This window comes from Octopus sinensis, linkage group LG9, assembly GCF_006345805.1.
Source record: "Octopus sinensis linkage group LG9, ASM634580v1, whole genome shotgun sequence".
Classification (NCBI taxonomy): Eukaryota; Metazoa; Mollusca; class Cephalopoda; order Octopoda; family Octopodidae; genus Octopus; species Octopus sinensis.
Genome location: NC_043005.1, coordinates 41,430,804 through 41,453,029, shown reverse-complemented (window position 1 = coordinate 41,453,029; position 22,226 = coordinate 41,430,804). Strand labels below are relative to the sequence as shown.

Here is a 22,226-nt window from a genome sequence, read left to right as displayed (position 1 = left end):
TTGACTGAGGACTGGTGAACCAGATGGCTGCACCAGACTCCAATCTGATCTGGCAGAGTTTCTACAGCTGGATGCCCTTCCTAATGCCAACCACTTATTCTATCAGTCTCTTTTGCCAAACCACAAAGTTACGGGGACATAAACACACCAACACACCAGCATTAGTTGTCAAGCAATGTTGGGGAACAAACACAGACACACAAACATATACATGCATACATATATTTATATACACACACATATATATATATATATATATATATATATTATATATATATATATACATATATGCGACAGGCTTCTTTTCCGTTTCTGTCTAGCAAATCCACTTACAAGGCTTTGGTCGGCCTGAGGCTATAGTAGAAGACACTTGCCCAAGGTGCCACGCAGTGAGACTGAACCCGGAACTATTTAATCATAAAAATATAATAGGAGTTTTTAGAAATTGAATGGATAAGTATTCCACCTCCCCTTCATCTGTCTGTCAGAGTAAAATAGGAATAAAAGGGGTCCAAGGCAAAAGAATCGTTGAGAAATACTGAGACTCAGAAAGAACGCTTTGTGTGTGCAGGTAAATGAGCAACCTATCAAAACCCAGATCAAGAGGAGGAAATGAAATTGGTTAAGACACACTTTACAGAAACCCATTTCCAACATTACAAGACAAACCCTTTTAGGGACACCTCAAAGGAGATGGAAGTGTGGCAAACCAAAAACAACAAGATCCACAGAAGCTGAGGCTCTGTCAATCAGTTATAACCTAGGTTCAATTACAATCCATTTCCAATGATCAAAACAGACAAATGGAGATCACTTGTTGATGTCCTATGCTCCACATGGAGTCAAAGGAATTAACACAAAAGAGATACTGCAACATGGTAAAATGTCATTAGTGTTGTAAGTGGCAGTGGTGGTGGTGATGGAGTAGGAATGACTTATTGTAGAAAAGGTAGATGGTTTGGTGGTGTAATTTTAGTACCATAATGTCTTCTCCTAACTCCTGATGAAGTTTTCATGGCAGTGTCCTGATATTTTGGTAAGAGACAAACATCTAAACCTGGAAGAACACATCCTTCTCTAGCCTTGACCACAGCCAGTTTCTTCCAGAGAATGACAAAACCAATCTTCACCATTGGGTTGCTACTTTATTTAGTGACCCCAAAAATATGACAGGCAAAGTTTTTGTTTTTATATGTTCATTTGCTTAGTCTGGAGGAAAGAGCGAAGCCCATGTACCCTAAAGGCATTCAAGACTGGTGTGACTGATGTCATTAATGTTTCATTTAAGCTGTTGCAAGCCATTATCTGCAAGAATTATATGAGAGGAGAATGATGTAAGTGAATAGGTCATCAGTGGATCTGGCTCAGCAGAAGACATGCTACTGGTCACTGACAAGAAAGAGAGAGTGGGGAAGAGAGAGAGAGAGAGTGAGAGAGATGTTAGAAGTGAAAGTAATGAGGAATTAGTTGACTGGGTCAATTTGCTTGCGATAATAGTGTGGAAGGATTTGGGCAGCAATGAGAAGTTTTGCATGTTGAAGACGAGGAATTTGAGGAAGAAAGGGGTGAATTAGGAAAGTGATAGAGGGTGCAGATGTATTTGGGGGAATGAGAAAAGAAGAATTTGAAAAAGAGAAATAGGAATGCATTATTGTTGAAATCCAGGTGAAACTGATGAGGGACAATGAGAATGGAGCCCAGGTATACTCAGACGCCACCTTTTGGAGAGATATTTGAGCAGGGTGCCTATCCTGGATAATGGAGATGGATTGCAGATAGAGGTTGAGAAATTTACATCTTAGAGAGAAATGAAACATGTGGTTTGTGAAAATATAAGAGGAGATTTGGTAGGATTTGAAACTGCAACACAGACAACCAAAAGGAATAATACAAAATATTTTATCTGATGATTTAATGATTTTGCCAATTTACCTCATTACTGTTATGGTATGCTCACTTTTGATTAAATTATAGATAAGGCATATAGTAAAGCAGTGAACCAGTGATGAGCTGATTAGAAACCTGTAACCAACAATTCTATTGTTTACAATGATTGATATAAAATAAATAAATCACAATGTTGGCAGTGTTCATTATAGAAGGACTTTAGCAGTGAGCAGAGTATATAGTAGTGGTCACAGTGATGGTATTATTGTGTCTTAAAGTTTAATAAAGCATTACACTCTGGACACAAGGTATTTATATTATTAGAAAGGAAAAAAAAAGGAATTTTCTTTAATAGTTAAGTTAGGAGGAAGAGGATGTGTCCTTGACTTTCAAATGACCTTCCATGCTAATGAGGTGGATGAGACTGACATTCATCTAGTACAAATACTGGCTGATAACAACAGAAAAAAACAAGAGCAAGAAAGCAATTCCAGTGGGATGCAAATCCAGAGGAAAGGATTGATCGATTAAGGGATTAGTGTGAAGCCTGTGTGATTGGGAATGAGGTAAACAATATGAGTTATAGGAAGAGGAGAAACTAATGAGTTGAATGAATCTAAAGTGATTAATGAGAAGTTTTGATTAGTGCAATATTGACATTGTGATATATCACAATATTGTGATTGGTATTTTAGTCATGTTTTATAGTACTTTTTGATTGCTGATAATGTCTGCTTTGCTGTGCACTAACCCTAAATCAATTACTCTCTTTCCAATCTGATCTAAAATTTTCAACAAATACAATTTTTGTTCTTTCAGTGGAAGATGTAAAGAAAAGATCTGGCTCTATTTCAAGACCTCTATCAAAGGTTGGTAATATATTTCATATTCAAAACATTTACATCCTCATCATCAGTTTTACATATGCTTTTTCCATGTTCTGACAGGTCCATTTTAACACAATGTTTCACAGCTGTCATGGTCCCTGTTACCATTTTTGTGAAGCCCAGCATTCTACTATCAGACTTCATTACCTTTTACCATGTATTTTTTGGAATTTCTGTGTCACAGGTTCTTTCCTTTAGCCTCATTCAGCACTTTTTTTACCCGACTATCATTTGTTATATACTCCACATGTCCATACCAATGCCATCTTCTCTCATTTTCATTATGGCTAATACTTCTAAGGTCCATTTTCATCTCAGTACATTCACTTGTGCTCTGTTATATAGACATCGCAAGTCTATCAGAAATTCTGTAGAGTCTCAACTTTCAGCTCCCATATTTTGCAACTATACAACACAACACTTTATTGCACAAACATAGAATTCGCTTTTTTCTCAGAAAAAAGAATCCCTTTGTTGCCAGCAGAGGTAATAATTCACTAAAAAATTTTTCCACTTGGTTATTTTGATAACTATGCTTACACACCACTCATTTTTTCTATTGAATTCGGGTATCTAGGTTACAGAAGCCATCAACTATTTCAAACCATCTTTTTCCGTTATATGTAAGACTCCATTTCATGAGTGCTGTTACTGTTAACTACTTCTGTATATAGCCATTGTAAATGGAATCCTTCCATGTCAGCTTGCCTCAGACCCACTGTGCCTTTGAAATACCTATTGTTTGCATTTAGTATATCATTTAACATTAATTACTACTCTCCTTCTGCATTTCAAATATAGCACCATTTTCCTGTTGATATTAGTGTTTAGTTAAGGCAGTAAGCTGGCAGAAATGTTAGCATGCCAGGCAAAATGTTTAGCAGTATTTCATCTGTCTTTACATTCTGAGTTCAAATTCTGCCGAGGTCAACTTTGCCTTTCATCCTTTCAGGGTCAATAAATTAAGTACCAGTTGCATACTAGGGTCGATCTAATCAACTGCCACCCACCACCAAACATTTGGGCCTTATGCCTAGAGTGGAAGAGGATATTAGTGTTTAGTTAAAGCTGGGGAGAGGCATTTTCTTTTTGTGCCTTATAATGTAACACATTCACTGGTAAAATTTCCACTTATTTCTTATTTTTATTTTCCTAAATTTTCGCTGCATCTTGCAAAAGTTTTAATAGTCTTGACTCTGTTCGTTATTTACTCTGATCATGTGGTAATTATAAATGGGAATACTATCATACAAGCAATTTAGTTTGTTTCCTGTCTTCCATGAAAAACATATCTGGCCATAGGGAAGTAAGCATTACCTGTTTGGAAACAAGTGAAGGTTGGTGACTGGAAGGGCATCCAGCTGTAGAAAAACTGCCTCAATAATTTCCATCTGATCCATGCAAAAATGGAAAAGTGTATGATAAATGATGGTGATGAGCTTATTCTCTTTGACTCTTCCACAGAAACTTAATCATCTGCTCTTTAGAACCAACAGTCTGTATACTACCTCCACCCAAATCTATTCAATGAATCCAGTTCTCCTTTAATCATCTCTCATACTCTTATCATTAATCTCAGCTATCTAAAGGAGATTACAAAAGCCATGGGGATTAACCATCACTCCTTTCACTAATTAATTAAATTTTAAAAGAAAAATTTTATACAATAGCAGTTTGATCTCTTTGTAAGTTTCAAGATGGAAGCAGAGAAAATAAGGAATCACCTAGAAAAATAAGATTTCTCTTCTTATGGAGATTGATTTTATAATCTGTTTATTAATTTGTAGTGTTGTTGATGTTTTTAATTTTGATATGATGTGTTTATACAGCCTTAGTATGGAGATTTCTTTTGTTTATGTACAGTGTCTCCAATGTCTTTGAGTATGAGTTGCTGTCAAAATCTTCATAGTAATCAATCCATATTCTGTTTATGTTATTCTCTTTCTCTTTCCCCTACTGTATTAAATAACAACTCAGCTTGTCAGTATCATTCATTACATTCATAGCCTCGCACCCCCCACCTCACCTCACCCACCCCCACCCCACCCCATTACATTGTTTATGCTTCTCTGGCAGCATATTGTTATCTTGTTGATTGGTTGGTGTGTAGTTATCCTGTTGGAGAGATTTGATACTTGGTAAAGAAGGCATGAGACGTTTTGGCACAGCCTTTTTGTCGCTCCCTATTTGGCATTGGTTGAATCGATGCTGACTCATTTGACATCGGACGTTTTATGTTTCAATCCCTCCCTCCCTGCCTAATCTCCCTCTCCCAAAGTGTGTAAGCATACTTCTCTTTATGTGTGTTAGGAGAGTGGGGAAAGTGTTTATGCTAACTGTGTTCCATCTGTAAAGTGTCAACTGTTCAAAGACTGTTCATTTGCATTGCTAATTGTTTCTGTTTTTGTTTCCAGAAAAGATTTTTTTCTAAATTTATACACTTTAATCGACAGGGTATCAAGAAGAATACTCTTCTCTCTGGAGAGGCTTTGAAAGAGATGCAGAAACTAGTAAAAGCAACAAGAGAAGATCGGCGAATGATGGTATTATAACAGTCTATTTCGAAATTACTTTTCTTAAACAATCGTGCTTATTCAAATGATTATATCATTTATTTTCTAATGTCATACTCATACATGCAGACATATATATCAGTCTCTTTTGCCAAACTACTACGCTACAGGGATGTAAACATACCAACACCGAGACGGTGTCAGCCCTCCTGGTGACGTTGATGATCGCCTGGGGCTAAATGCATCAGTAACACCCCCATCGCCCTGCTCTGTCCCTAGCCACATTCAGATGGCCGATGCCCCTTATGTCATAGAGCAGTTACTGTTTATATCTCGTTTAGAGATTTATTATTGCTTTCGAACGGATTTTCTACATCAGTAAATGTGTTTACTGTGAAAATCCTTAAAAATATAGCCTGTACAGAGAGTTATTCGTCGGAGAGCGGTGCTTACCATGCGTTGATAATAGGCAAATACCTTGAAACCTGGTCCGTATGTAGCATTCGCTTCTTCGGGGAATGATCTCCCTTTGCAGGCTAGAGGACACCGAGATGGTGTCAGCCCTCCTGGTGACATTGATGATCGCCTGGGGCTAAATGCATCAGTAACACCCCCACCGCCCTGCCCTGTCCCTAGCCACATTCAGATGGCTGATGCCCCTTATGTTATATATATATATAAGATTGTGGATTTTGAGAAAAACACTTCATTTTACAATGCTCCAGTGTCCACTCAGCTGGCAAAAATGAATAATCCAGTGTTCTGTTCAGGTGGGGAATATATATGCCATGGAAACCAGGAAATTGGTCCTTATGAGTTAGCATGACCCGAGAAGGTGTTTTTTTACCCTAGTGACTATGAAACCAGTCCTAGAATGACAAGCTCTGGCACACTATGGCACTAGGGATTAATACGTAGGCTTCAATCAGATAGAAGTCATGATGATGAGTCTCTCCTTCTTTGGTGTCTCTCATGTGCTATGGTTAGTCTGGTTTTCTCAAAATTGCTTTGCAGTGGTCTGGATACAATCTTATTTCTTTATTGTCCCCAAGGGGCTAACAGAGAGGGGACAAACAAGGCAGACAAAGGGATTAAGTTGATTACATTAAGCCCAGTGCGTAAGTGGTATTTAATTTATCGACCCCGAAAGGATTAAAGGCAAAGTCAACCTCAGTGGAATTTGAACTCAGAACATAACAGCAGACAAATTACTGCTAAGCTGTGACTTCCTCCTACAAATGTACTGTAGACACGTATAAATAAAAGATGAAAAGTTAAATCAAATTTGGTAATACCTGAACTTCAAAGATTCAATTTGAAACATTGAAGTATTGCTAAGTAAACCAGTCAGCACTTCAAGTAAATAAATGAATATAAATAAATGCAAAAAGAAAAACAATATCTTTGTGGGACACAAAAACCCCGAACAAGCAAGGAGATATAGAAAAGACTGTGACATTCACAGCTTTCTCAAAGATATTTGTTTAAATTTTGGTACAAGGTCAGTAGGTTCGGGGTAAGGGATAAGCCAGTTACATCGATTCTCAGTGTTCAACTGGTACGTATGTTATCAACCCAGAAAGGATGAAAGGCAAAGCCAATCTCGGCAGTATACTGAACACAGAATGTAAAGACAGATGAAATACTGGTAAGTATTTCACCCGGTGTACTAACAATTCTGCCAGCTCACCACCTTAGCTTTCTCTAAGATATTGGCAACGCAATTGAAATGGCTGCAACTAATAATTACCTCATTCTTTAATAGGAATTCTGTCTGACAATAAAAATACCATATCATTAATATTATGTTAATAAGCAAAATAATAACAGAGTGGAGATGATGAAGATTTTATGTAAAGTAGGCATGATATTTTAATCAAAGAAATTAATCAGAATTTTGAAAGATATTAGATTTATTAAGATTAATGCAATAAGTGATGGTTGAATCGATGTTAAATTATAAATATATGTCATTAATTATCTAACTTGTTTGCTATTATGTATTTGTCTCATATCTTGGAGCTTATATACATAATAAACATTTTGATGTGCAGTTACAGTATATTTTAGCTGTTCAATTATAGACAGGTTATAAAACGATCCTTAAATCAACCTGGTGATATAGGTGTCTCTAGACTTACTTATTATGAGTTTATTAAGATGACTTAAGACCAAAGATTGTCAGTTCAAATTCTGTCAATATATCAATAACAACTAGAGCATATTGTTCTGTTTGTCTTCGTCATTACATAAGCCAATTATATAATGAGGGGCAATATCTTTTATCGCTTACTTGTTTCACTAATTAGACTGTGACCATGCTTGGGTACTGCCTTTAGTTGAATAAATCAGCCCTGGTACTTTCTTTTTTTAGGCATAGGAGTGGCTGTGTGGTAAGTAGCTTGCTTATGAACCACATGGTTCCGGGTTCAGTACCACTGCATGGCACCTTGGGCAGCTGCCTTCTACTATAGCCTCAGGCTAACCAAAGCCTTGTGAGTGGATTTGGTAGCCGGAAACAGAAATAATCCCGTCGTATATATGTATATATATATGTGTGTGTGTGTGTGTTTGTGTGTCTGTGTTTGTCCCCCCAACATCGCTTGACAACCAATGCTGGTGTGTTTACGTCCCTGTAACTTAGTGGTTCGGCAAAAGAGACTGATAGAATAAGTACTAGGCTTACAAACAATAAGTCCTGCGGTCGATTTGCTCGACTAAAGGTGGTGTTCCAGCATGGCCACAGTCAAATGACTGAAACAAGTAAAAGAGTAAAAAGAGTAAAGAGTAAGCCCTGGTACTTATTCTACTAGTCTCTTTTGCTAAACTGCTAAGTTATGGAGATGCAACCATTATCTTTGATAATACTACATACTTTTTGATTTTACTTTATTGAGTTCAAATGTCTCTAATCACAAGAGAACCTTGTAATAGAGTGAACAGACTTCTTCCAAAATTGAGCTATCAGAACCATTCTGCTATTTTATATGATTTTTTTCACTGAAAACTACAGGCATCAACAAGGAAGTATAAAGCCCTTACTTCTATTCTAAAATAGCAGAGGAACCACCCTCAGATTACTCCTTACCGTCTGATTAATCTTTTAGCATTTAAACTTACCATATCCGACCCAAATATGCTACATGTTTTATGTTTGGCCAGCCAGATCCAGCCTATCATGCCTACCCTTCAATGCCATTATAAAATATACAATCACATCATCAAAGTTTCAAAACTGAGATAATGCAGGATTAATTAAAAAATAATTTGAATGAAAAAGCTTTACATTTGGCAGAATAATCTGAATGCTAAAGGGTAAAGAATACACAGTGAATAGTGTAGTCCAAGATGTTCAAGTAGATAAGATAGTCATGGCTGGAATATCTTTAGTCAAAGCTAACTTAGAGGGGGTTAAACATCAACTACAATATTTGAAACTTGTTGATATCAACTGCAGCAAATGCCAACACAAACATGCTTAACATTCTCCTAATTTTTAAAGGAAAAAGTAAAAACAGTAGTGTATGTGTGTAAGAGAGATAGACAGACAGGCTACGTAGCTTATATAATGGTTGGAAATGTCTGGTGATGTAATTTCCAGTTTTACTATCATTGTACAAAAGACATAATTTTATTAAAACAAAGTCTTCTAGCTAGCACTTATTTACGATTTTTAGTATTGAAATCTGTTCATGTAACACCTCAAAGTAGATACTATAACTTGATTATGCAATATAGTAACAGATTATTTTTAATACAGTTCTATATTTAAGAGAAGACGAATTATATACATTATTTACATTATTTACATTTGAGGATATTTGTCCTCATCTTGTTTGACGTTAATATAACGTTTCGCCTTCATCAGGTGTCTTGGGGAAATTTTGAACTTGATTTCTCATTCCTAAGGTAGTTTTCGATGTTATTATTATTACTATTATTATTATTATTATTATTATTATTATTCAGGTCACTGCCTGGAATCGAACTTGGAATCTTGGGGTTAAGAGTGCAGACTAATAACCCCAAGATTCTGAGTTCGATTGCAGGCAGTGACCTGAATAATAATAATAATGATAATAATAATAATAATAATAATAATAATAATAATAATAATAATAATAATGATAATAATAATAATGTGATTATAATGATAATAATAATAATAATAATAATAATATAATAACAATAATAATAATAATAATAATATAATAATAATAATAATAATAATAAGGAGTACCACCACCCAAACAACCCTGTGGATAAATACATCCAAAACAAAATAAAAAAAATTAGAAAAGACCTGTCGATTTCTAATGAAATCAGCAAACAAGCAACGCTACTAAGCAACACAAAAAGAGAAACAAAATGCTCCGCAAATAAACATCACAGAAAAAGATTTGCCGGAGATAAAGAAAAGCTGAAGCAAGATATCCTTGCCAAGCTCAAAGGATCCGCCGGTACGAGAAACGCAACGCTTCTTTGAACAGAACAAAAAGTTCACTCCGACCCCAAAAAGTTCTACCAAGAACTGCGGCAAAAATAAAATACAAGTCACTGCAGCACCAACGGCAGAAGAATTGGAAGAATTCTGGAGAGAATATGGTCGGGCGAACGAACAGCCAAAAAAAGGAGTATGAAAATAACAAACTCGGCATCTGAACAACTTTGGACCCCCATAACAACTGAAGAGGTCACCCAAGCACTGCAAAAAAAACTAAGCAACTGGAAGGCACCTGAGCATGACAAGATCCCCACTTCTGGTTGAAATATCAAACAGGAATGCACAAAAAGCTGGCTGAAAACTTTAACAGCATACTAGCAGAGCCGAGACAATGCCTGAATGGCTCACGAAGGGGAAAACATCTTAATTCCCAAATCAAATGAAACAACAAAACCAGAAAACTACAGACCAATAACCTGCCTCCCTACTATGTTCAAGGCATTTACTGCAGTAATATCGCAAAGGCTGAACAAGCACCTGGACGAAAACAAACTGTTCCCAAGAGCAGAAGAGCAAGAAAAGGATGCCGCAAGGGCTCATATGGCTGTAAAGATCAACTAATGATTAATAAGCCGTAACTGAAGACAGCCACAGAAAGAAGAAGAAAGGCCTCAGTATGGCCTGGATTGACTACAAAAAGGCGTTTGATAGCATCCCCCACACATGGATCCTCGAAACACTAGCCATTAACAAAGTAGTAGCACCAACATCATAAAATTCATAGAGCACTCTATGAATAAATGGCAAACAGTCCTACACCTCCAAACAAAAGAGGGACTCATGAAAACCAAGACATCCCCATTAGAGAGGAATATTCCAGGGAGACACGCTCTCTCCACTCCTTTTCTGCTTGGCACTGTCACCTCTATCTGATATGCTAAATAGAACTGGATGCGGATATAAATGTTACGGCAAAACGATCAGCCACCTTTATATATGGATGACCTAAAACTATACGCTGCAAATGACAAACAGCTGGAAACACTATTAAAGACAGTTCATGGATTTACCAAGAAATAGATATGAAATTGGATTAGAAAATGCGCCAAAGTAACCATGAAAAGAGGAAAACTAGTTAAGAGTAACAACATCACACTAGATAAAACCAATGAAATAAAAGAATTAGACCACAGCCAAACTTACAAATACTTAGGAATCCATGAACTAGATAAGACAACACACACAAATGAAAGAGAAAATAAAAAAAGAATATTATAGACGAGTTAGATCAATACTAAAAACAGAGCTCAATGCTAAAAACAAGATAATAGGTATCAACACTTTAGCTGTCCCAGTTATAAGTTACAGCTACAATATCCTTAACTGGACACGAAATGAACTGTCCAAAATAGATAGGAAAACAAGAAAAATACTGACAGGATCTAGGATGCATCACCCAAAATCTGACATAGAAAGACTATATATACAACGTATAGAAGGTGGAGGCCTTATACAGCTGGAAAACTACTATAAAATAACCACCATAGGACTGCAAAAATACCTACTTCAGAAGGAAGGAAAACTGATCCAGATAGCAGCAAAACACGAGCAAAACAAAAAACTGTTCTCAGTATTTAAGGAAGCTGACAAATACAAACAAGAAATCATACCACCTAATAAACACAAAGAAGAAGAAGAAGATGATGAAGAAACAACAAAAGCTATAAAACAAATGAAATCCAAACTAAAAATAGAACAGCAACGAGCCATGATAAAACGATGGCAAGAAAAGCCCCTTCATGGTAAATAGTGCACTAAACTAAACGCAAAAGAAATAGACAAAGAAAATCCCAGCAATGGTTGAGAAGCTCAGGACTCAAAGCAGAACAGAGGGATTTTTAATTGCAGCACAAGACCAAAGCCTCCCCACCAGAAATTACCAAAACATGTAATGAAAAAGAAATATTACAAGTAACTGCAGAATATGTGGAGATGGACAAGAAACAATAAATCATATTATTTCTAGCTGCCCAGTCCTGGCTAAGAAGGAATATATTCACAGACATGACAGAGTTGGAACCTACATACATTGGAAGCTATGCCAACATTATGGAATAACAACAGAAAAAAGATGGTATAGGCACACACCAGAAAAGGTCACAGAAAACGAGAAAGCAACCATACTCTGGGATATGCCGATACACACAGATAGAGAAATTAAGGCCAACAGACCAGATATAGTTGTCAGAGATCATGAAGGAAAAAAATGCTTTCTAATTGATGTATCAATACCGGCAGATGACAACGTGTCTCTAAAAGAAATGGAGAAACTCTCAAAATACAAAGACCTGGAAATAGAGATAACTAGAATGTGGAACCTGAAAACAGAAACAATCCTATCATAGTAGGTGCATTAGGCATGATAAAAAAATATTCAGACAAATACATAACAAAAACACCAGGACTTACAAACACATATAACATACAGAAAATTGCACTACTAGGCACTGCACACATCCTACGCAGAACACTTTCCATACAATAACCATCAGAGCATCACAACAAATCACAGCACATACCCAAGGCACACAGAGCTGCGCTCGGTAGTGAAGTGAAAGCACGCTATAAAAATAAAACTACTGAATAATAATAATAATAATAATGATAATAATAACATTGAAAAATACCTTAGGAATGAGAACCCAGGTTCGAAATTTCCCCAAGGCACCTGATGAAGGCTGGAGAGTATGTCAGCCGAAATGTATTAACAACAAACAAGATGAAGAGAAATATCTGTCAAATGTAAATAATGTAGATTATTTTTAATCTTTTAACCTCTAGTAACTTTATACAGATTGGGCAGAGGAGTAAATAAAAGAATGCTTGATAATCATTTCTAATAATTTGAGCAACTGAAATAAAGAATCTCCCTCTCTTGGTTCATGATTTTTTCATGTTCCAAAATGACATCTCAAATATTATGTATTGGAAATATTGGAGTCAAATTCTGGCACAAGGACAGCAAGTTCAGGGGAGGGTGTGAGTCAATTACATCGACCCCAGTGTTCAACTGATACTTAGTTTATTGACCTCAAAAGGATGAAAGGCAAAGTCAGCCACAGTGGAATCTGAACTCAAATGTGAAGACAGATGAAATATCACTAAACATTTTGCCTGGCATGCTAACAGTTCTGCCAGCTCACCACCTTATTCAATATAAACATTCGTTTCTACTATAGGCAAAAGGCCTGAAGTTTTGGGGAAGAGGTACATCGATTACATTGACCCTTCTGCTCAACCGGTACTTATATATTGACCTTGAAAGGATGAAAGGCAAAGTCAATCTTAACGGAATTTGAACTCAGAATATAAACATGGATGAAATGTCGCTAAGCATTTTGTCTGGTATGTTAATTATTCTACCAGCTCACCAATATTGGAAATATTGCTAGCTGTTCTTCAGTTGTTTGGTTGTTTTAGAGTTGACAGGCCTGCAGAAGTATTACAATCATTACTTATAAATTCAGTTTTTTATAGGGTTGACATATGCTAGTTAATCGTAAATCCTCAACAATTTTTCTTTATGATGTGTATCAATGTACACTTGTTGAAAAAAAAGAAAAACAAAATAACATGAAGAAACTTAAAAATCTAAAAAATCCATCAATCAAAATCTGAAGACTTATAGGCATAGCAGAATGGTTAAGAAGTCTGTTTCCCAAACATCTGGTTTGGGGTTCTGTCTCACTGCATGACACCTTGGGCAAATGTCTACTACTATAGCCATGGGCTGACCTAGTGAGAGTGAATTTGGTAGATAATAGAAACTGAAAGAAGCCAATTGTATACACGTGTGTGTGTATATATATATATATACATATATATATATACACGCACGCACATACACACACACATACATACATACATATGTACATGTGTACATGCGTACATGCATACATACATACATACATACATACATACAACTGTGACCATCCCATCTTTTTTGCATGTGAAGGATTACATTAACCGATGTGTTCCTTGTTAGCAATCTGAGGGCGATTTGGCTGCTAATTCTTGTATAGTGGTTCTCAAATGGCGTCCACATCACCCTTGGGGATACACATAAGATTTTTACAGTTAAAGCTTATGTGCAATAAATTGGTTATGCTCCTACAATATACAAAATCTTTCAACAATTTTTTATACGATTCCTAATAATATTTAATTATAAAAATATAACTGGTGCAGCAGTTGCTTTATAGGCATAAGAGGGGCTGTGTAGTAAGTAGCTTGCTTACCAGCCACATGGTTCCAGGTTCAGTCCCACTGCGTAGCACCTTGGGCAAGTGTCTTCTACTATAGCCTCGAGCTGACCAAAGCCTTGTGAGTGGTTTTGGTAGACGGAAACTGAAAAAGCCAGTCGTATATATGTATGTGTCTGTGTGTCTGTGTTTGTCCCCCCAACATCGCTTGACAACCGATGCTAGTGTGTTTACATCCCTGTAACTTAGCGGTTTGGCAAAAGAGACCAATAGAAAAAGTACTAGGCTTACAAAGAATAAGTCCTGGGGTCGATTTGCTCGACTGAAGGCAGTGCTCCAGCATGGCCACAGTCAAATGACTGAAACAAGTAAAAGAGCAAAAGAGGATTTTATAATCATCAAAGAGTAAAATAGGAATCAAAGGGGTACATAGGCAAAATATTTTTAAAAAATGGTTGATGACCACTGGTCTAGTAGGTCAAGCAAACAGGTTCTTCTGTTGACTGTCATTTTATGTAGAAAAGTCTGTCATCAATGGAATATTTTGCATAAAGAATATTTTTTGAGTAAAAAATGTTCTTTGCAACTATAATAGCACATATATCAAGAGAATTCACCTTTTGTTTTAAACCATAAACTATTTAACTGTTATTATATGATCATAGAGATGTTTTAAATTGATAGGAGAAAAGAATGAGAGTTGTAAAGTTGCCAGAAAACCAAAGCAATAGCATATAATCAGTGTAACCTTACTGAATATAGTAATCATTCATTGTGCTACATTTCAATTGATGTTGAAGTTATAGTTATGAACTACTTATTTATTAAAACGACATAAAATATAATTTATTCAACATATCGCAGTTAAAATGATTGATTATTCTGTTTGAGGAGTGTATATTAAATCATAAATTGCAAAATTTCCCTGAAATATCTGATTCATCATAAGCGCATTTGGAATAGATTTCTTTGGTTTGAGAAGCAATCAAAGGCAGCCTGCATAATGTACAATTTAAAATGAATTTCAGAAAATAATATTTATTATTCATAATAAAATTAATACTCTTGTTACAAATGATGGGCAAAGACAGCCTTAGCTGTAAATTATTAAAAGCTAATTAAAATAGTCTTTTCTCTATTTCCTCTGTTTTATCAGTGAATGATGTGGTTGATTGATAATCTTTAATGTTTTATTGTATTTCCTTTGTCGGTCATTTATAATGACAATATCTCTAGCTAATCTATAGACTGAAACATTTACCCAGAGTATTAAATGTTTCTTGCAGGATGAATGTTACCGTAACAGTCCATGAATAATGGACCATGTCAGCATCTTAAAGACGGTGCCTAAATTGTTTTAAATACCTATAATCCATCTGCAACATGCAGTGTTGCATAACTGTTTCATGAATTAATAACCTGCTATAATTTATTAGTATTTAGTATTTCATTTTATATATAAGGCAGTAAGCTGGCAGAATCGTTAGCAAGCTGGGAAAAATGTTTAGCAGCAATTTTGCTCTTTACATTCTGAGTTCATATTCCACCAAGGTTGACTTTACCTTTCATTCTTCCAGGGTTGGTAAAATAAGTACCAGTTGAGTACTGGTGTTGATGTAATCCACTAGTCCCTTCCACTGAACTTGTTGGCCTTATATCAAAATTTGAAATCAATATTTCATTTTATATATATAAGTTGATAAGCTGCAGAATCATTACTGTGCCAGGTAAAATGCTTAGTGACAGACATTTTATCCATCTTTACATTCTGAGTTCAAATTGCCTTTTATGCTTTCAAGCTCAATATGATAAGTACCAGTTGAGAACTGGGGGAGGGGGGGGCAATATAAGCAGCTTAACCCCTTCCCTAAAGTTACTAGCCTTGTGTCAGAATTTTAAACAAATATTTCATCTTATATAAAATCTCTTTAAATATATTTAAATATAATAATAAAACAATCTGAAAAACAAAACACAATAAAACTTTATCACCTTATTCTGTTTTTTCTTTATAAAAATAGAAGGAATTAAATGCTGGAACCTAAACTTTGTATTACATACATACCTCTAATTTTAATCTCATTTTCAGTAGATAAAAGTGTATATTATGCATGGTATTTTACAACCATAAAAAAATGTTGTAGCCTAGTATGTGTGAGAAATTGTTAGGTTACCACTGAAGTGTTTTCACTTTATATAGTTCCTGAGGTCAGCATAGCTTTCCAAAATATACTCATAGTTTCTTAGAATATGTTAATCTCCATCCTACCCATCTACAATATTGTGCATCCATTTCATGATTCTTTCATCTCTAACTAGTTATGGTAAAAGTTACTGTTTACTGAAGAGGGTGAATAAAATCGAAACCTCTTTAAAGTTGTCTCTTGTAGTTTTGGAAATAAGAAAAATGATACTAGCTTCTGGATAAGTTTCTTTTCTTCAATGAATAAATATTTCTAATTTGCTTTTGAATGCTTGTTGCATTAATTATGGTAGCACTAACTTAACTATTGTTTTATATGGTGGTTAGTAGCTCTGAGTAACATGTTCTCTGAAATATATCCTAAAGCATTGATACTGATTTCAAATTTTGGCATAAAGCCAGTAATTTGGGTGGGGGTGGGGGTAAATTGATTACATTGACTACAGTGTTCAACTGTAGAAATATAGTGACTGCTCACTTGTCACTATATTTCTAATGAGTAAACTCCCACATATTTCAGTTAATTCGCATTATGATCATGGTTTTGGAGAGGTGTTGTAAAATATATAACTTTATATATTAGTATATATTACATTGATATTGACCAGTGGAATTCTGATATCACATATAGTTATAACCTTTTGATTGAGATTTTAATTTGAATATGAATATTTTCAGATGAGTAGTGTCAGATGGGCTGATATTAAAAGTTTTAAATAACGAAAAGACACATTAGGTAGTGTCATCCTAGATGGCATGGTCATGTTTGGATTGTCGTTGATCATAGGTTTGCTCACTAAGGTAACAACAACAACAACCATGCTAATCTCTTCTAAACCCAGTTAGACAATATTAAAGGACAAAATGGCTATATTTAAAAATAAAAGAAAGGACTGAGTGAAAGGGACTTAGAAATTGCCTTCTTTATTAATCCTTTATTTGAGCAATGGTAATATACATGTCATTGCTTTATCTCTTAAATCTCATACTGTCACATAGAAGTGGTGCGGTAATAAAAAGTAAAATGAACTGATCAAAGTCTGTGATCTTGGAAAAGAGAAGTTAGGAAAATGTGTCAATAAAAAGAGTGTAAATATCTTAACCCTTTTGTTACTGTATTTATTTTGAGACGCTCTGTGTTTCTTTCAATCAATTTTAAATATAACAAAGAATTTAGGAAAATAAATTAGTTATCATTATGCTAGTGTTAGGAACATAAATTGTGACTAAGGTTTGGTGGAAGATTTTAATTCAAAACTTATGAAAACAAGATATTTGTACTACAGAGCCAGAGCCAGTTTCGGCCGGGTTGGTAACGAAAGGGTTAAGAGATGAACTGCTTCAGCGAGAAGCCTCCAAAGCTGAGTGAATGATGTTTTACAAACACCATACCTCTCCATGTTTTTCAATATGAAAAAGAAGATATTACTTTAATTGGACAGTAGTTTGTTGAGCAGTGGTCCATAATCCATGTTTTCTTAACTCTTACTGCATGGGAACAAAGTATTCTTGGTTCTATACATGTGAACTTGTGACACAGGAAGTGAGATAACTCATTTCTTATTTCTTTATTGCCCACAAGGGGCTAAACATAGATGGGATAAACAAGGGCAGACAAACGGATTAAGTTGATTACATCAATCCCGGTGCATAACTGATACTTAATTTATCGACCCCAAAAGGATGAAAAGCAAAGTTGACCTCAGTGGAATTTGAACTCAGAACGTAATAGCAGATGAAATACTACTAAGCATTTTACCCGGCATGCTAACATTTCTGCCAGTTTGCTGCCTTAAGAGATAACTCATTTCTGATAGTGGGTGGTATTCTGAATTCTCTGTATTTCATATGATGTAGTTCACACATTCTATTGTTACAAGCTAACAGAATTGAGGCTGTGAGAGCTAATCTGCATATGATTTGCATGTTACATCACCAACAAAATTTAATGAGTGCAATGAAGGTTAAGCTGTCTTGCCAAGAATATATCTATATTTAGATATTTGCACAGAGCAGGTCCTTTTATGTTAATTTTTTCTAAATTTTAGAGATGAACTTATACTTCTCATGATTGAAGTCAATAAGCTATTATGTATTTAAAGTATAACATCCAGAATTTGTTTTCATTTACCATTTGTTTGTGAAGAGCTTTTCCTAAACACACACACACATGCATGCATACCTATATGTGTGCGTTTGTGTTTTTGTGTATGTGTACATAGCAATATAGCATCTCTCTGTGTACATAAATATATAAATATATATATATATATATATATACATGCACAAATATATATACAAATGGATATAGATGTGTGGAGGTATCTGCATTCACAGATACACAAAAGCACACATAGATTCATTCACAATACAAGACTTCTTGCTGTTCCTGGGCAAAACATATTGCAAAATTTTTTATATATATGCATGAATTTATATAGTTAGATATGTCTATTTGTAGATGTACAGTACATATAGCCACATATGCACATGTTTTTTTGTGTTCTTGTGCTGGCAAATGTTTGTATATCTATATTTACATAAGTATGCATAATGATTATGGTTTACATGTCAGATTTGATGAATGAATATTCCATTTGTTTTCAGTTAGTTGAAATGCTAAGTGAATGAAAGTGTACATGGCAAAGTATACTAAGCCACATAATCCTCAGTCATAATTAGTATGGTACCATATGTCAAAGCTAGTCCTTTGTATTTTCGGTACAGTAAATCTGCTGGTCTTACATACTTTCAGTTTAATCCTTTTAGCTCACAACTCTTGAGCCAATATGAAACTATCTTTTACCTTTTGCCTTTTATTTGTTTCAGTCATTAGACTGCGGCCATGCTGGGGCACCGCCTTGAAGAATATTTTAGTTGGAAGAATTGACCTCTTTTTCTGAACTGCTAAGTTACAGAGACATAAACAAACCAACACCAGTTGCCAAGCAGTGGTGGGGGACAAACACAAACAAAGAGACAAACAAATACATATATATAATATCAAACACATATATAGGAGTTATGTGTTTTGCTAGTTTGTGGTCAGACTGTGCTTATAGGCATTAAAGAATATATTCTCTTCATTCGATGGTGTTAGAACATCTGCAAGTCATAAACAAGCAAGTAAACTCACATCAGGTACCATTCAGAAGCAATGGACATCAATAATTCATTATTTTTGTGATTTGTCAATATGCGATATTGACAAGTCACAGAAATGATGAAACATCGATATCCAATAGAAGAACCTTCTATTTATAAATGTTCTAAAATCTACACAGCCTTGGTTTTTTTATCCCATTACAGAAAAAAATTTTTTATATACACACACATTGATATATGACCTAAGTTGGACCCCTTATTTGCATAATCACCAAACCTGGAACTTAACTATGGTCTATCCATAGCACTTATTCAGCATTACCTGACACCTTTGGGTCTCACTGACACCACTACCTCTCATAACCTCCTATATATATATATATATATATATATATATATGGAGTGCTTTGGAAATTCCTTGATACAGTTATAATATTTGGAGAGAAGATTTTTTCTCAAAGAGTTAAGATCAAGAAAAGAACCTTTTTAGAAAGTAGAAAGTCACTAACCTTTGAGAAGAGATTTCACAAAATATGTTGGCATTTACTTTTGTAGATGTGCAATCCCTTTCAGTATTTAACATTTTCAAGCACATGTTATTACACATAGAAAAAGTTGTTTTCACTAAAATTGTTGTTGACAATAATCAACAACAATTTTAGTGAAAACAATTTTCGCTATATGTAATAACATGTGCTTGAAAATGTTAAATACTGAAATGGCTTGCACATCTATAAAAGCAAAAACCAACACACTTGTGAAATCTCTTCCCAAAGGTTAGTGTCTTTCTACTTTCTTAAAAGGTTCTTTTTACGATCTTAACATTTTGAGAAAAAAATCATCTCCCAAGTACATATATATATATATTAATTCATAATAGAATGTAAGGATAAAAATCACGCTAATGATTTTTATCAGGCAGTCAGCATGCTATAAAAATTTATAGGTGATTTATACATTAAACTAATAATAATATACATATGTATATAATTATATTAAGGGAGCAAGAGTGAAAATAACCTAATTCCAACATGCTTGATGTGCTGAGACATTAGCTTTTTAATGTCTCAGTACTTCAAGCATGTTGGAGTTTGATCGTTTTCACCCCTGATTCATTAATATAATTATATACATATGTATATTATTACTAATTTTATATATATATATATGACAGGCTTTTTTCAGTGTCCATCTACTAAATAAGGCTTTGGTCAGCCCAAGGCTATAGTTGAAGACAAGATGACACACAGTGGGACTGCACCTGGAACTATATGGTCAGGAAACAAACTTTTTACCATGCAGTTACGCTTGTGCATATGATTGTGATTTTGCCCAAGTGTTACACATTGTAACTGAACCCATTATTTCATGTTTGCAAAGTGACCTTCTTGATCATTTGACCATATCTCTGCCCATAAATATGCACACTAATGCACACATATGCTATTCTTATTTCATTATACACACATATCATTGTCTTGTTTTTCTCTTTGTAGCTTGACCGCCGGCATCAGGTCCTCTTCAGATTGGTAAGAATTCTTTCTGTCACAACCTTCTATCTCATTTTTGCTACTATATATAGTCTAACTTGATTTATTTCCTTATGTTTATAACAGTAATAAACATTATCCAGAGCTAAATTTTCTGAAAGTGGCATCAGACATAACAAATACAATACTTATATCAGGTGTATTTCTCTAATTTCAAAACTCGGCTATTAGGACTTTGAAATGGACAAGATTTCAGCAAATTTTAAATGCTATGTTGCTGTAATGCAATAGATAAATGTTAGATGTCCAAGAAACAAAAATCTGATAACAGTGTAATTTGTTAAGTTATAATTCAACAGAAAATGTATATATTTTGTTTCAAATATTAAAATAAGTATATATAATCTAACCGCTTTAACTCAAAACTCTTTAACCAATCTGAAACTATGGTTGTGATTTTGCCCAAGTGACAATGCTGGTACCACATATAAAGCATCTATGCTGGTGCCACATAAAAAGCACCCATGCTTGCACTATGTGAAAACCATCCATGCTGGCACCACATAAAAAGCTTCCATGCTGCTACTACATAAAAATGCACCCGGTACATTCAGTAAAATCATTAGCATTAGGAGGGGCATTCAGCTGCAGAAACCATGCCAAGACAGACAAATGGAGCCTGGTGCAGCTCCCCAGCTTGCCAGCTTCTGTGAAACCATTCAACCCATACCAGCATGGAAAACAAACGTTAAATGATGATAATGAGCATATGGATTGCTTTTGTACTTTTAAGCTGTATAAGTTTGGCTACTTATAGATTACTCACCTGTTGAAATAGTAATTTTCACATGGTAATTCTCACAAATGATAATTAGTTACATTTAACCAGATTGACATAAAGTGAATAACGTAATTGGATTTAGATCTCATTCTTTTTTCTTTTCGCCCTTTTCAAGCCTAGCCAGGCTCATGGTCCTGGTTTCTGTGGCGTATGTGTTCCCCACCAGCTGGATGGGATGCCAGTCCATCGCAGTGTTACTCAAGAAACAGGAAGTGAGAGTGAGAGAAAGTTGTGGCAAAAGAGTACAACAGGGGTTACCCCCACCGCCTGCCAGAGCTTCGTGGAGCTTTTAGGTGTTTTCACTCAATGAACACACACAACACCCAGTCTGCAAATCGAAGCCGTGATCCTCCGACCGCGAGTCCACTGCCCTAACCACTGGGCCATTGTGCCTCCACATTTAGATCTCATAGTATGTGAGATATGAACTCGGGACATTTTTAATCATTTGGCCACTATTTGATATCAGCTTCATATTCTTTTGCATGTATGTGATCAACACCATAAAAAATCCTACTAGTGTTAATTTAACTGTTATACTCCACTTGCACAAATGGGTCTTATAACCCTAAAAGAAATGATTTTGTGGTGATA

General features: G+C 35.1%; 1 protein-coding gene across 1 annotated transcript in view; it reads left to right on the top strand.

The window, feature by feature from the left end:
* The window catches only part of LOC115215408 (dynein heavy chain 5, axonemal-like), a 401,219-nt gene that overhangs the window by 17,597 nt on the left and 361,396 nt on the right, over nucleotides 1-22,226 (top strand). The window contains exons 2-4 of the mRNA XM_036505929.1: nucleotides 2,707-2,756; nucleotides 5,228-5,317; nucleotides 20,798-20,830. Of these exons, the coding sequence (XP_036361822.1) occupies nucleotides 2,707-2,756; nucleotides 5,228-5,317; nucleotides 20,798-20,830 (173 nt within the window). The remainder of the gene's footprint in view (nucleotides 1-2,706; nucleotides 2,757-5,227; nucleotides 5,318-20,797; nucleotides 20,831-22,226) is intronic.